This window comes from Paroedura picta, chromosome 14 (genome assembly GCF_049243985.1).
Source record: "Paroedura picta isolate Pp20150507F chromosome 14, Ppicta_v3.0, whole genome shotgun sequence".
NCBI lineage: Eukaryota > Metazoa > Chordata > Lepidosauria > Squamata > Gekkonidae > Paroedura > Paroedura picta.
In genome coordinates, this window is record NC_135382.1 from 21,964,688 (window position 1) to 21,979,504 (window position 14,817).

Sequence of the window (14,817 nt, forward strand, 5' to 3'; positions counted from 1 at the left end):
CCGCCTCTGACACTGGTGCTGTGCAATGCCAGGTCAATAAACAACAAAACCTCTACGCTGCAAAACTACTTTGTAGAGCAAAGAGCGGACCTGGCGTGCTTGACAGAAACCTGGACCAGGGAAGGGGAGACAGTTGCCCTCAAAGACCTAGCCCCTGCTGGGTTCTCTGTCCTCCACCAGTCCCGGACAGCGGGGCAGGGAGGAGGGGTGGCAATCCTAACCCAAGAGGCTTTCTCCTTTAGAGCCCTCCCTGCGCCGTCAATACCAGGCATTGAATGTGTTGGCCTTGGATGGGGATCAACCGAGAGCGTGGCCATCTGGTTAGTATACCGCGCGCCCACTGCACCACCAGATGCCCTGCCTGCCCTGCTAGAGGCGGTGGCGGCCTGGACGCTACAGTTCTCCAGTCTACTAGTCCTGGGGGACTTTAACGTCCATGCTGAGCTACTGTCCTCTAGAACTGGACAGGACCTAGTGTCAACCATGGCAACACTGGGGCTCTCGCAATTTGTTGTTGGCCCCACCCATCAAGCAGGCCACACCCTGGACCTTATTTTCGGCGTAGGTTTGGATGTGGATCTGGTCACAACAACAGCCGTGCCATGGTCAGACCACTATGCTCTAAAGGCTCGGCTAAGGCTTCCACCACCTCCTCAGTTGGGCGCCGAGCAAATTTTAGCTCGCCCGCGGAGACTTATGGATCCAATAGGATTCCTGAATGCTCTGCGGGAACCAACGCCTCCCGGCACTTCTCTCAATGGCCTGGTCAGTGACTGGCATGACAGACTGCTGACTGCCATTGATGAGATAGCTCCCCGACGCCCTCTCCGGCTCCGTCTCAAGCGAGCTCCCTGGTACACCGAGGAGCTTCGCGACAAGAAACGGGAACTGAGACGGCTAGAGCGAGTTTGGAGGAAGACTCGTGACGAAGCCTCGAGAACATCTTATAGAATGCAGATGAAAGCCTATGAGATGGCGGTGAAGTCAGTAAAACGCAATTTTTACTCGGCTACCATCGCATCTGCAGACTCACGCCCAGCTCAATTGTTTAAGGTAGTTCGATCCCTCACTGCCCTGATTGAAGGGCAACAAAACAGTAGCCAATTGGACATCAGCTGTGAGGCATTTGCGAGCCATTTTGCAGACAAAATCTCGACACTCCGCCACGACCTCCCTCCAACCTTAGATATAAAAAGTGAACTAGAGGCCCCTTGGCCGTCTTTGGAGAAAACTATGAGTAACTTCAGACGACTCACGCTGGCCGAAGTGGACAGGATACTAGCGACAACAAGACCAACTACATGCCCACTAGACCCTTGCCCATCCTGGCTCTTAAAAACAGCCGGCATAAGAATAAAGGGCCCCCTCCGGGAGATAATCAACCTATCTCTCACAACAGGAGAATTCCCGGAGGGTTTGAAAGAGGCCGTGGTACGTCCACTGTTGAAAAAAACATCTCTAAATCCACAAGAGCCTAACAACTACAGGCCCGTCTCGCACCTAGCATTTCTGGGCAAGACGATAGAAAGGGCAGTCGCAAACCAACTGACGGAGTACCTGGAAGAAGCTTCGGTCCTAGACCCATCCCAGTCTGGCTTCCGGCCTGGCCATGGGGTAGAGACAACGCTAGTCGCCCTGACGGACGACCTCCGTCGCCAGTTGGACCGAGGCGGGTCGGCACTGCTGATATTATTAGACCTCTCAGCGGCGTTCGACACAGTCGATCACGAGCTTCTAGCTCGCCGCCTCATCGATGCTGGAATACAAGGGACAGCCCTTCAATGGCTGATCTCCTTCCTTCAGGATCGTGGACAGAGGGTTGCAATAGGAGAGAAAACATCAGACCGCCGGCAACTTACTTGTGGAGTCCCACAAGGACCGGTCCTCTCTCCTATCCTATTTAACATCTTCATGCGCCCTCTCGCACAACTGGTACGGAAGTTTGGGCTGGGTTGCCACCAATATGCAGATGACACCCAGCTCTTCCTCCTGATGGATGGCCGCCCTGACTCTCCCCCAGAAGCATTAGCCAGCTGCCTGGAAGCAGTGACGAGATGGCTCAAGCAGAGTCGTCTGAAGCTCAATCCTTCAAAGACGGAGGTCCTGTGGCTGGGTAGGAAGGGGCCATGTGAGGAAGCGCGCCTGCCTACCCTGGATGGCGTGCAGCTCTCTACGGCTTACTCCGCCAGGAACCTAGGCGTGATTCTGGACGCCTCCCTCACAATGGAGGCCCAGATCACAAAGGTAGCGCGGCTGGCATTTTACCATCTCCGCCAAGCCAAACTACTAGCGCCCTACCTGGCCCCGGAACATCTAGCCACAGTGATCCATGCGACGGTCACCTCTAGACTGGACTTTTGTAACTCGCTCTACGCAGGCCTGCCCTCAGCCCTGACCCGGAAACTACAACTGGTTCAAAATGCAGCAGCCAGGATCCTCACAGCAACACCGTGGAGGTCTCATATCCGGCCTATTCTCCACCAGCTGCAATGGTTACCAGTTGAATTCCGGATCAGACTAAAGGTTCTGGTTATTACCTTCAAGGCCATACGCGGTCAGGGCCCAGTGTACCTGAGGGACCGCCTCCCCGCCTATGCCCCCAAAAGAGCTCTGCGCTCTACTACCACCAACCAGCTAAGGATCCCTGGCCCTAAAGAAGTCCGTCTGGTCTCGACCAGGGCCAGAGCATTCTCTGTTCTGGCCCCTACCTGGTGGAACGAGCTCCCAGAAGAGATCAGGGCCCTGACGGAGCTTAAACAGTTCCGCAGGGCCTGCAAAAAGGAGCTCCTCCACCAGGCATTTGGCTGAGACCAGACATAATCAACAGCGACCAAGGGCCCCTGCTCCCCCCCCACCCCCCCCCTCAGAATTCAATAAATAAACCACCCCCCTCAGAATCCCATCAATAAGCCCTGGACCTGTTTGTAGTACTATATTGTTATACCGTTATATTGTGCTGTTATTTTGGTTACAATTATTAATTATCAGTTATACATGTTACAGACTGTTTTATGTATTGTTCTCTGTTATGATGTAAACCGCCCTGAGCCTCCGGGGAGGGCGGTATATAAGTATGATAAATAAATAAATAAATAAATAAAAATAAGTGTACAATCCAGCTTTACTGCAGTATTCTTAATTTTGTAATCTGCCTATAGTCTCAACAAGAAAGGCAGATGATAAATGCAGTGAATAAAAGGCAGACTACCCCACCCCCAGCACTACAATATGTTCCACTGTCGTGAGTTATAATAGTTCCCAGAAGAGTAGGGCATCATTTTCCCAGAAACCTCCTGAAGCTGATAAACACACAAATGCCCACCACAAATTAACAAACATCCCCAAACGACAGCTTCAATTTCAGGCACATTCAGAAGGGCCATTACAGAGGGTAGTTGACGGAGATCCCTTAGGTGATGGAGAGACAAGCAAACAAGTAAAAACCTGCAGCCTCTTTTTTTTTAATTAAATTCTCCCATTTCATCTGTACAGAAAAAATGCACATTATGTTCAGATTTTCAGTTGACAATTCAAAAATTACACAGCATGGACATGTAAAAACAAGAACGGCCAAGAGTATTATACATAGAAAGGGAAAACAATTTACAAAAAAAAATATTGTTAATGTTATGTTGTTGTTTTTTAAGGAGTAAAGTCAGCCAATGTTTTCTGTATGATCTACTACTGACTCTTCCCATAGGGCTTGTTTTGCAAGCTGAAGGAGGGGCATCGAATTGAACCCCTAGATACCATCCTGAGGCTGACCGGTGCGTTACAGGCCCCTTTCCTCAAACACAAGAATGTCAGTGTAGGCCACAACTGTTTCCCATCAGCAGCCCCCTCAATTATGAGCTCCAAAAAAAACCTGTAACTGAAGGGGAAACACACCCTGCCCTGCTATGTGTGCACAGGAGACACTTTGACCAACTGGGGGCCCCCACCAGATAGATGCATTTGCCAATGTTAAGTATGAAGTGTGTGGAATTCACACACAGAACCACCGACAGAAGCTGCTGATTTCCCTGCTGGTTGTGGCTGGTCTCAACAGTCTAGCAGGAGAAACATGAGTGGCAGAGCAGAGATCAGTCTGAATGGGGCTGGTAGTATTCTACCTAAAGATAATTTCAATCCCTCCCTTTCCGTCTGGTGATAGACATACTCCAGAAGAATTCTTAACGTATGCACGGAAGCCAGCTAGGCCCCCACTTTGCACAAAGAGAAACAACATGTCTCAGCTTTGTGTCTACACAGTCAGCTGTTGTATGTTGCTTTATTTTTTTGAGAAACACTCAAGGCAAGCTGCTTCTAAGTTCTGCTGATGTTGTGTTTATTCAAAGGAAGGCATGCTTACCAAGACAGCCTTTATGCAAAAATTCTGCAGAAACTCATGACTTCTCATGCCTCTGTCTATCAGTGCCTGGTCCCCTCGTTTCCAAGGATTTTCCCCATCCACAGGGTTCATTCCTTAGGATACGAGCTTCTTTTCCTCTGAAAGGCCAGCACGGCAGCTGTAGCTATTAATATAATACCACAAAGGCCAATGTGTTACAGATGGAAAGCCCTAAAGGATTTTTTTTAAAGAAAGCAAGCAGACTGTTTCTCCCAAGCACTTTGGCTAAGCAGGATGGAATGCAGCCTCTTCCCACCTTCCCTCAAACACCAGGATTTCTCCGTCCTGCACCCCCTTGGTGAAACAAAATGCAATGCCTGTGATGCCATGCATCTGTAAAACTGAATTCTCATTCCATAAGCCTTGGGGCAAGGGGGAATACTTAGCTCTTGGAAGGGTCAGCCCTCTGCCTTCTGTGCTGACAAGGAATGTTTGAGGAATAAGCATGAGGCCCTGAACGGCACAGAGGCTTCATGGGAGCTGAGACTTCAGGAATTACATCCCTGAGGCCTACTTTACTTCAACTGAAAGAGCCCCTTTGTATCTCTGTAAAATGAGGCACATGGAGTGTACTGGCTTCCTATATTGACTAAGGGGTTCTACCTCTTTTCAGGCACGGGCCAGCTCAAACAAGCCCACCCACACAGTTCACACAACCACAGACCTGCCTCCTCTTGGCCTTTTGTTCTTCAGAATGGTTACTGCCATGACAAAAGCTGAAATGAAGCAAAGTGGATCAGGAAATAAACACTGCTGCAGCTTCTAAGCAGCATTTGCTCTATTCTGCTGACGGAACACTCTAGCCGGGGCCGAGGATAGGGTGGGGAAGGCAGCCGTGGCTGCCCAAAACCACAGGAGAATCTTTCTTGTGTGTTATGCTTTAGGACACTTGACTGGTGAATATGGGGCCTAGTCACCCTTAGAAGCCTCAAGACCAGTGAAAGGCCCTCTCCCATATCTTGGAATGAATGAATTCTGCCCACGTCTATTCTTCAGCTCCTGCCATGCACGCAAGAACTCCAACAACCCTGCCATTTATCTTCTACATTCTCTCTCTCATTCAGGCTTTTCAAGTTAAGAGCCGTCGCTGACCTTCCGCACAACCCCATCCCCAACTCTGGATGGTAAAGAGGTGCAACCATGTTTGTTGCTACAATTAGAGTCCCAGAAACTCAAGGCTGATATCTCAGGAGAAGATTCTCAATCCAGGCAGCTGACAGATCACCAGAACATTAACTTTTCTTTCTTGGGAGACTAGAGACTTTGGAAAGCACTAACTGGGGAGCCATGGCACATACCCCCTTTTCCAGTCCCACCTCCCAGAGGATCAATGACTCCAGAAGTAGGAGGGTAGAGGTGAACATCCATCCAGTGGCTGTGGCCCATGAAAGCTCATGAAAGCCTTCAGCATTTACACGAGAGGGGCAGGTCCAGTGAACCTGCTTCCCCAATCAATCCCCTTGAATCTGGAGGCCTGAAACAGTGAGTGGTCATCAGAAAACCTGCACCAGCTTTCCCCCCTAGAGTAGACATTGCATTGTTCTCTCTGGCAGGATGGGGAAGAAAAGCTTTGCTAAAAAGGCTTAAATCCCCTTTCCCCACAGCATTTCAAGGGGAAGCGGAGGGGGGGGGGGAATTCACAGTATTGGTTATGCTTGTCAAGTCTATCCACACCGTGATGTGGTAAAGTTAGGCCCCTCTGCTTTTGTAGAACGACGTTTCCCTAGCTATGGGGGGGACGGGACCACTGATCCTGCACACAACTGCCTGCCAGAGGCAGACAGCTCAAGCCACCGTTTAACATTCCACCATATACACAGGCTACCCTACATCTCGCAGATTAATAGATACCCCTATTGTATGTACCCTAAAGGTCTGTGCAACTGCTGCCATGCTTCATCTTCATGTTCTTCCCCACTTAATAGGCTACCAGTGACACTCACCACCTATGGAGGGGGGTATAGAAAGCTACTGGGAGCCTTGCTTCAAGCGACTCCACTTCTTCCTTTCAGACGAGCAAGCGTATAGCCCTATCTATCCTCCCTAGACCTGTGTGCCTCTCCTCCTGCTGCTGATTTTACTTAATATTCTTTGCTACCTCTCATGACACTGAGGATCCCTTTGGCTGCACTCTGAAGAGCAGGAAAACCTCACCCTGCAGTTGTTAATATTGTTCCTGAACCATGGCAGGATCAGTGAAGGACAACACTGTCCTGCAAACAGCCACACTGGGATGGCAGGAGGTACACAGTGTTCCCCAGATGTGGCCCACCCTATTAGATACTCCCCAGAATGTCAAAACCTTTCTGTTTTTCCTTCTGGGAATGCTCACACTCTTACCCAACTGCACGCACTACCCCAAGGCTTATCCAACGGCTTGTTTTAGGGTGCGATGGAGTTTCACAAGGGGTATCTTCAAGACTACTGGAGTTACTTAACTCTGATCAATACATATTTAAAAAAAAATTTAGCCCAAAGATGAGGAAATTATGAAAGGCATTGCCTTTTGGCAAAAATTGCAAGGGGGAAGGGAGCGATAAAAAAAAAGGAAAACAAATGCAACAGAACAAAGAAACAAAAGCAGAAGATCAGTAGAGATGACAGACCTCTGGAGACAACTTTGTTGATTCTGCACTGGAGGTGCTTGATCTAAAGCGAACCAGATGTCCAAAGCAAGGCCAGCTGTGAGCGGTGGGTGATGCTCCTTCTCCTTTCAGTCCTCCTGCGAAGCCACGGAGCACAAACACTTTCCCCCACCAGGACCCACCACTAAACACTATGCCTGTAACAGATTTGTTTGTTTTTTTAAATTTTAACTTTAAAAACCTTTTGAGCTGCAGGTTGCGTCAGTCTGGTTTGGAGTGTGAGGGCAGTTCCAACGGTAAGAGAGAGAAAGAGAGAGAGAGCGAGAGAGGAAGAAAAGAAAGAGACTTGTCTACAGGCAGGCAAACAACAGTCGCTAATGATGGGTAAACGAAGCTGCTGGCTGGGCCGTCGCGGCCGCACGTGCCAACTCGTTCCGAGGTTGGAGATGCCGTGGACGAGATGGGAAAACTCAGCTGACACGTGCCGCTTGTTCTAATTCGCTTGTTCTCTCTGAAGAGGGGTGAGGTGGGTTGGGAGACTATACAAAGGAGGGCTGTACAAACCGGGCACCGGGCAGGCCTGCCTTCCTTCCTCCCTTTTGCTACCAAGGCAGACTCTACCTGTCCTTCAGTTCTCGTGTCACTCGCTTAGTGATGCGCCCACACATCAGACCCACCAGGAAAAGGATGCAGATGCCCACGCTGATGACTGATAGAATGTAGTTTTTCGAGGGAGAGGTCAACACCTGCATGGCGAGGTCAGAAAAGCCTTCCGCTGGGGCAACCTGGCAGGCGGGGAGGGGGGTTGGAGAGGGAAGGGAAGAGAAGTTAAAATCAACGCAGAAGATCCGCCCCATTTTCAACCCAAGCAAAACAAAACCGGGAAGTAATAGTTACACATGGGCAGAAAAGGATTTGCTGCCCGACGTTTGAAACGAGAATCTACAGAAATGAAATAAATACTTTTTGACAATCCCACCAATTGGAGGTCTGTGAGAAACTGGATGGGAAAGAGGGGTGAGATTTAAGAAACGGAAGCTCTGCCTTGCTGAGAGCTACATGGTTAGATCAGTGATGCCTGCTCATCTACACCCGTTGAGAGCTACAACCCAAGAAACTGCTCTTTAAGACTCAACCCTAGAGGTCCTCCTCTTCACCTCGCCTGTCCCTTATGCCATATGACAGAGCTGGGAAGTGAATGCCATGATTCACAATACCCACACTCTGATTTACCTCCTGGGATACTAGAGGCTGTCAAGGACTCCTTACAGTTTGTGCGTTAAAATAGTATCCAGGAGTGAGAGAGGAATAGGATTCCTAAGGGCTGATGTAACAGCTCCTGATCCTGAGTTGTTTAAAGCTTTGTCAGTCATTCAACTTCTGTCAACATTTCATGATTCCAGGAAAGCAATGAGCATGGCCAACCTATGCTAGATGATTCCCCACTCTCCAGTTTACCCCTTTTGTGGGGAGCATCCACTTCCCTATGATTGACTCCTTTCCACAATCCCACTGATGCAAGTGGTATTAAATTTAGCATTATAATAATTAACTGCTGAGTTGGAAGGGAACAGACGGGATTATGCTGCGTAAAGTTGTATTTTTATTGTCGTTTTATTTTTATTTATTTTTACTGTGGTTCTCAACTTCCAACGCCTCCTGGGCCTACATGGTGAGCTATTAATACAAGAGCCAGTGGTTAGGAGTGCCAGCTTCTAACCTGGCAAGCAGAGTTTTATTCCACGTTCCCCCACATGCAACCAGCTGGGTGACCCTGGGCTCGCCACAGTACAGATAAAGCTGTTCTGATGGAGCAGTAACATCAGGGCTCTCTCAGCCTCACCCACCCCACAGGGTGTCTGCTGTGAGGAGAGGAAAGGGAAGGCGACTGTAAGCTGCTTTGAGACTCCTTTAGGTAGAGAAAAGTGGCATATAAGAACCAACTCTTCTTCTTCTTAACAGAATAGCCTTGCCTGTGGAGAGCCTCTAGAGCAGGGGTAGTCAAACTGCGGCCCTCCAGATGTCCATGGACTGCAATTCCCAGAAGCCCCTGCCAGCGAATGCTGGCAGGGGCTTCTGGGAATTGTAGTCCATGGACATCTGGAGGGCCGCAGTTTGACTACCCCTGCTCTAGAGCCACAGCACACATGCTACCTTAGATTTTTGCCTCTACTGGCCCGTCCCAAATCTTCCCACCGATCATATTCCGTGGATGTTCCCCCAGCCCCAGCCCCTCCTCACCTTGGCAGCATAGCTCCACATTTCGATTCGATCATTAAGCCTCTTCTTACACTCGGGCTGTAACCGTACACGCTTGTCCTCCAAGGCCTCCATTAGGCAGGACATTTCTGCAAAACCAGAGAAGGCTGCATTGCAAAAGTCGCCTCCCCTTTATAGCACTGTGGGGAAAGTGCTCCATTTCCACCCAGTGCAAATGTGGGTGTGGCCAAAGAGGAAGCTCAGCTTCAACCACAACGCAACTGGAACTCTCCCAAATGTAGCACTTGGAATCCCAGAAGGCCTTGATTCCCAAAAACCAAACCCTGATAGCATGGCGATTGTCAATTTAAGGAGATTCTGCAACCAAAAAATCCCAACTAAGGCCACGGGTCCACCTGTCAGCTGTTATGCTGAAAAGATTGCCGGCCATTTCAACGTAGCAGCTCAACTACGGACCCCACAGAGCTCAGTTTAAATGTCCCCAAACAGCCAAACCAGACAAAAGTCCATCAAACATTTGGGGAAACCACCTTTTCTGAACCAATCCATGTCAAATGTTGGCTTGTGAACTGGTTTGTGCCCATCCCTAATTCCCAGTGACGGCAGAGCTCCAGTCTGTACATTCCTTGTCCTATCCTCATTTTCAGATTCCGTTTAACAAATTCCTGATTTTAAAAAATTTCAGATGTCAATCGCGAAAAATTGGTTAGGCATACTGAGTTTGCCCTAGTTGGCAAAGTTGCTTCAAGGTGCAAAACTGGAGTTCTGTCCCCCAAAAATTCAGGAACATCAAGAAACATAATTTGCTAGGCACACAGTTCAACCTTAACCGAACAAAGGTCTACACTGCCATAGAGTGCCCCCAACACTCAATCCAAGACTCATAGCAATAACCCACTGCCCACTAGCAGAGAGGGCAAATGCAAAGATGGTACCAGTGTAGCACACAGAGAAACTGCCAAATAGGAATTAGCAGAGCACGCAAGCATACAAAACAGAATGCAACCAAGGTGACAGACATAAGCTCTGCTCAGGGCATGCAAGGTCACATCACCAATAGTACTGCTGCTGAATACACACACACACTTTGTCACTTCCTAAGCAGCTGTCTAGACTTACGTCGGCCTCGTCCAGGAGGAATGGCTGCACAGTGGTGCTTGATGTCGAGGGCACATGCTGTATGGAGGACAGGGTCCACAAAGATGTCTGCTTTACTCTCTTTAAGCATGTTGAGCACCTCCTGGAGGGTAGAAGATCACAACTGAGAACCTCAACTCCACCCACCCCCTCCATGGAGTTCGGACTGAATGTCAGATTGAACAATACTCAAAATGTGACACATGTAAGTCGCCATATCTTACACCAGCAGAGCCACAAATAATTGTGCAGTCATTCAGGGCACAGATGTGGCCAGTGAGGACTGAGGAGGACAGGTATAATGGATGAAGCAACCCAGCTGGTTAGGAAGCTTCTATGGCTGAAAGCATTCCATCTGTAAAGGGCTGAAGGCTCGCCTAAGGTAAAGAAGGCATTCGGAGGGCCCTGAGGTCATTATCTGAAAGGCGGCAGGAGGCTGACTCCCTCATCTGGTGGCAAAGGGAATCAGCATGTGAGCAGTACAGGGTTGGGGACACTCCCCCATGCATGCTCCTCTCTGTCCACGAGGGGCAGATGCCACAGATGACACTAAGGAGCAATGGCAGCAAGGCAGGAACAGAGCACAGCAGCTGTTAGGAACCCCAGGAAGAACTGAGGCAGACTCCAGCTCCAGTGCAAAGGGACTGAAGAGCAGGGCTGCACAGAAAGGGTTCTGGAAAACCAGGGGCTGCATTCTCCCCTCGTTCTGCAAGCTCCAAGAAGGACGACGATTCATTACCTTTTTGCACATTTCCGCTTTAATCTTTAACAGATTCACTTTGAGACACTCTTCCACTTGCCCTGTCTGCTCCTGGGCTGCTGCTTCCTCTGCGCACAAGGTGGAAATCTTTAAAAAAAGCCACACACACAACACATTGAAAATTACATTTGGCAGCAGGGGCAAGTGGCTTATTTTCCAACGTATCCCTTCAAATTAAGCATCTCCACTTTCCAGTGATATGAGGATCCAGGAGTTGCTGGAGAGGGGAAGGAGGGACCGAGCACTCCTGCTCACTACATTTTATCCATATGTTACTGAGCGAATGCTTGTAGGGTTATCAGTGCACAAGACACCAATACAACACATGGGGCAGGGTCCATAGCTCAGTATCAGAGCATCTGCTTGGCACACAGAAGGTCCCAGTTCAATCCCTGGCTTCTCCATATAAAAGTACCAACAAGCAGGTGATGGGAGACTTCTACTTAGAACCCTGAAGACAGCTGCCAATCAGAGGAGTCAAGGCTGACTTTGATAGGCCACTGTCCTAAATCATGAGCTATGTTCAACCTCACACAAAGCATCTTCTACTATGGATAGTTCCTGGAATCAAAGTTAGAAGCTGCTCTCTTTGGTATTCATACTGGTGATCCAGATTTCCCCACAGTCATCGTGGGAAAAGAACACTTGCAAGGCAGGCTGGAGAGTGGCTTGCTATACGGTCGCCTCTGACATTGGTGTTATTCTCCAGAGACTACAAGCCTGGAGCAGTCTGTGGGAAGGAAGACAGCCACCCCCAGCAACAGCTACCCCCAGAATAAAGTCTGACAGACAGCAACAATATTTATTTGGCAGCACAATGTCACTGAGGTTCCCATGGACTTTTGAGAAGTGAGCTTTTCTTTCCAGCAGATCCTTAAATACCAGAAAATGTCACTTTACCTCACTCAAAGGAACAGAAACGTACAGCAAGCACTGCCAGTGTAAGTTGTGACAACATAATGCTTTGCTCCATTCACAGACAACTCTTTGGACATATCTACCACCTTTGGCAAATGGCATCACTGGCCACAAAAAGGCAACAGCCATAAGGGTGACTGTACATTACTGAAAAGTACGACAAAGAGCTTGCTATTCTTATATAAAGTTAAGACAAGACTGCATTTGGACGTCCCCACCTCATCTGAGCAGTGCATCTGCAGCTGAGGGTCTAACCGGTAATCGAGAGCTGATTCCTCAATGATCACACGAATCTGGTCTTCGCAGTCAGGAGAGAGACGCTGTTGGAAGAGAAGGAGAGAAAGGTTTGACCCACTTGACTCCCAGAGCCTTACTGGCCATTCAGGTGAAGGAGCAGCCCTTTGACCCTAGCGAGTGAAACACCAGAGTCTACACCCCCTCCCTTTAATGACTTAGGATGAAAAGAGGTGGAATACACCTCCCTCTTCCAAGCGAAACAGTGAGGGAAGTGCGTCTTGAAATGGGAATTCCACTGTCATTATGCTTCTGTAAAAAGAACTCTGTCCCACATACCTGCCCACCATGTAAGAGGTGAGGGAATACTGAATAGGATCTCATCTTAACTGAAGATAGATTCAGGTGGTGGTTTGAAGCTGCACCACCAGGTTGAATCCCATGGCACTTTTAAGACCAACCATGCTCACAAAAGCTTATACCTTGAATAAAACTTTGTCGGTCTTCAAGGCACCACTGGACTCTAATCTTAACTGAAGTTAGGCTCAGTATGGGACTAGCCCTGTATATAGCCTACATCCATCCAGACAAAGAACACTTTAAACTGGTCCCAAAAACCAACAAGGAGACAGTTATCTTACTGAAACTAGTCATGTATAGGTCAGGCTGTGGCTGCTGAGAAACCTGAAATCTTCCCCAAACAGAGGGACAGGAGATCAGAGTGCTATTGGCTGTCACTCTCTCTCCAGTGCTTACGGCACATGGCTTTTAGCAGAAATTTTCCCCAAAGCATTCAGGAGTGTGTGACAGAGAAGCAAAAAGGGATCGCTGAGCTGCCAGGTAAGCACAGACAACAACAAAGACAGAGAAAGGTAATCAGATGATGCACTCCAGCTCTCTCTACCTGAGGAAACCTTTATAATTCCAAACCATCAGACCATGACTGGTTTTCACATGGTAAGTTTAAAGGACAGCTAGGCTCTAAAACAGAACAGGATTCAATTTAGGAGCCAGTTTTAGTGCACTTGAAATGCTCAGTTGTCCAGCAGACCAGAGAGCAGCTGCACATGTGACAGAGCAAAAGAACATTCATGGGGGCTCAAAGCCTGGACAGCCATGCTCCTTAGTCACCTGGTCTGCATATTTCAGCTTCAAGCAGGATATGACCTGCCCTTCCAGCTCCGACTCATCCTTAGCCTTGTTCAGAATGCTCTGGCAAAATTTTGGGATGTCTGCTTTGCAGGCCTTCCTCAGCACTGGGTTCAGGCGGTAATCTATCAAGGAGAAAAGGAGCCATGTCAATGTTTGAGACAGACCACACAGGCTTCGCTAGGTGGACTGTGGCTGCAAGCTGTTTTTCATGTAGCCAAGTTATGAATACGCTGAACTCCTCTGGAAATGAAGTGGCTGTAAGTCTGTCAAAATGTCACCAAAATGTAGGCAAGAGCTACTGGGGCCACCATGCTGTACACCTAATTCAGATTGGAACCTGGCAATGATTTTTAAGAATGACAATGGCTTCTAAAACGGATGGAGCCATAGTCACCATCGCATTTAGTTTTGCTTGGATGGTCAAAGAGACAGGAAAATAAGGATCAAAGCGAGCTGTGTGTTAAGAGGAAAGCAGAGAGAAAGTTAAGGGAGGGGCACTGCTACCTTTGAGCAGCAAACAAAAGCAAGCCTGTCTCCGCATTTAGATGGTTAGTGTCAGAGCAGAACCAGAGAACCCAATTCAAATCCCCACTCTGCCATGGGAGGTGGCTTCAATGTCCTTGGCCAGCCACAAGATCACAGTCTAGCCTACCTCACAGGGCTATTATAAGGAGGAACTGAGAACTATGTAAGCCTCTTCCTGGCTCCAGTGGATAAGAAGGCCAGGTATAGAAAGAGGTAAAATTAATATATTCAAAAACTCCATGCAGACATCACCCAAGTTGCTATTCCCTTTGAGGAAAAAAACCCACTCTCCTATGGAGGAAGCTTTTATACTATCTTCTGACAAGTAACCAGCAAAACACCACAACTGGAAATAATTCATTATCGCTATTTTAGTGGCAGAGGTTTGGGCTTACCAGTAATTCTAGTTCCCATGATGATCTTAATGGGTCTACCAGCTATAAAAATCAAGACCATCTCATTATATGTGGTTGCTAGGCAGCCAAAGCCTTGCTTCAGAACTGGTGACCACTTGCAAAAACCCTCCCAGCCGAAGCACCCTTTCAGGAACAAAACTCCTCCTAGATTCCAGTGAAAGATGGCTTTGTCAGACAGATGTCCCTAAAAATTAGTCAAACAACTTCAGTTAACTTTCTAAGGAATGTGAAGGGATGCAGCCATGACCACGCAAGAACAGAATAGGGTGTTAGCACTATTCTTTCTACAGTGGACTTGGACATGTAGAATGTGCACAAAAGAGGATGAAAGCAAACCAAAGAGTCCCCGTTTGGCATGCTAAAGCTTGCTAATTTCCCATCCAAAACTAAACAGCATGGGAGCCTCACCATCATTTCGAAACTGAGCATGTTATCTGGATCACTGGATGATCAACTCAAAGGGAGAACACTGAAATTTAC

At 48.3% G+C, this 14,817-nt stretch overlaps 1 protein-coding gene across 1 annotated transcript in view; it reads right to left on the reverse strand.

Annotated features, from left to right (window-relative positions):
• Positions 1–3,445: 3,445 nt before the first annotated feature.
• GLG1 (golgi glycoprotein 1) overlaps positions 3,446–14,817 on the reverse strand; it is a 73,197-nt gene continuing 61,825 nt past the window's right edge. The window contains exons 21-26 of the mRNA XM_077310557.1: positions 13,376–13,518; positions 12,229–12,330; positions 11,072–11,179; positions 10,315–10,435; positions 9,217–9,323; positions 3,446–7,760 (exon numbers count right to left, since the gene is read on the reverse strand). Of these exons, the coding sequence (XP_077166672.1) occupies positions 7,593–7,760; positions 9,217–9,323; positions 10,315–10,435; positions 11,072–11,179; positions 12,229–12,330; positions 13,376–13,518 (749 nt within the window). The 3' untranslated portion in view covers positions 3,446–7,592. The remainder of the gene's footprint in view (positions 7,761–9,216; positions 9,324–10,314; positions 10,436–11,071; positions 11,180–12,228; positions 12,331–13,375; positions 13,519–14,817) is intronic.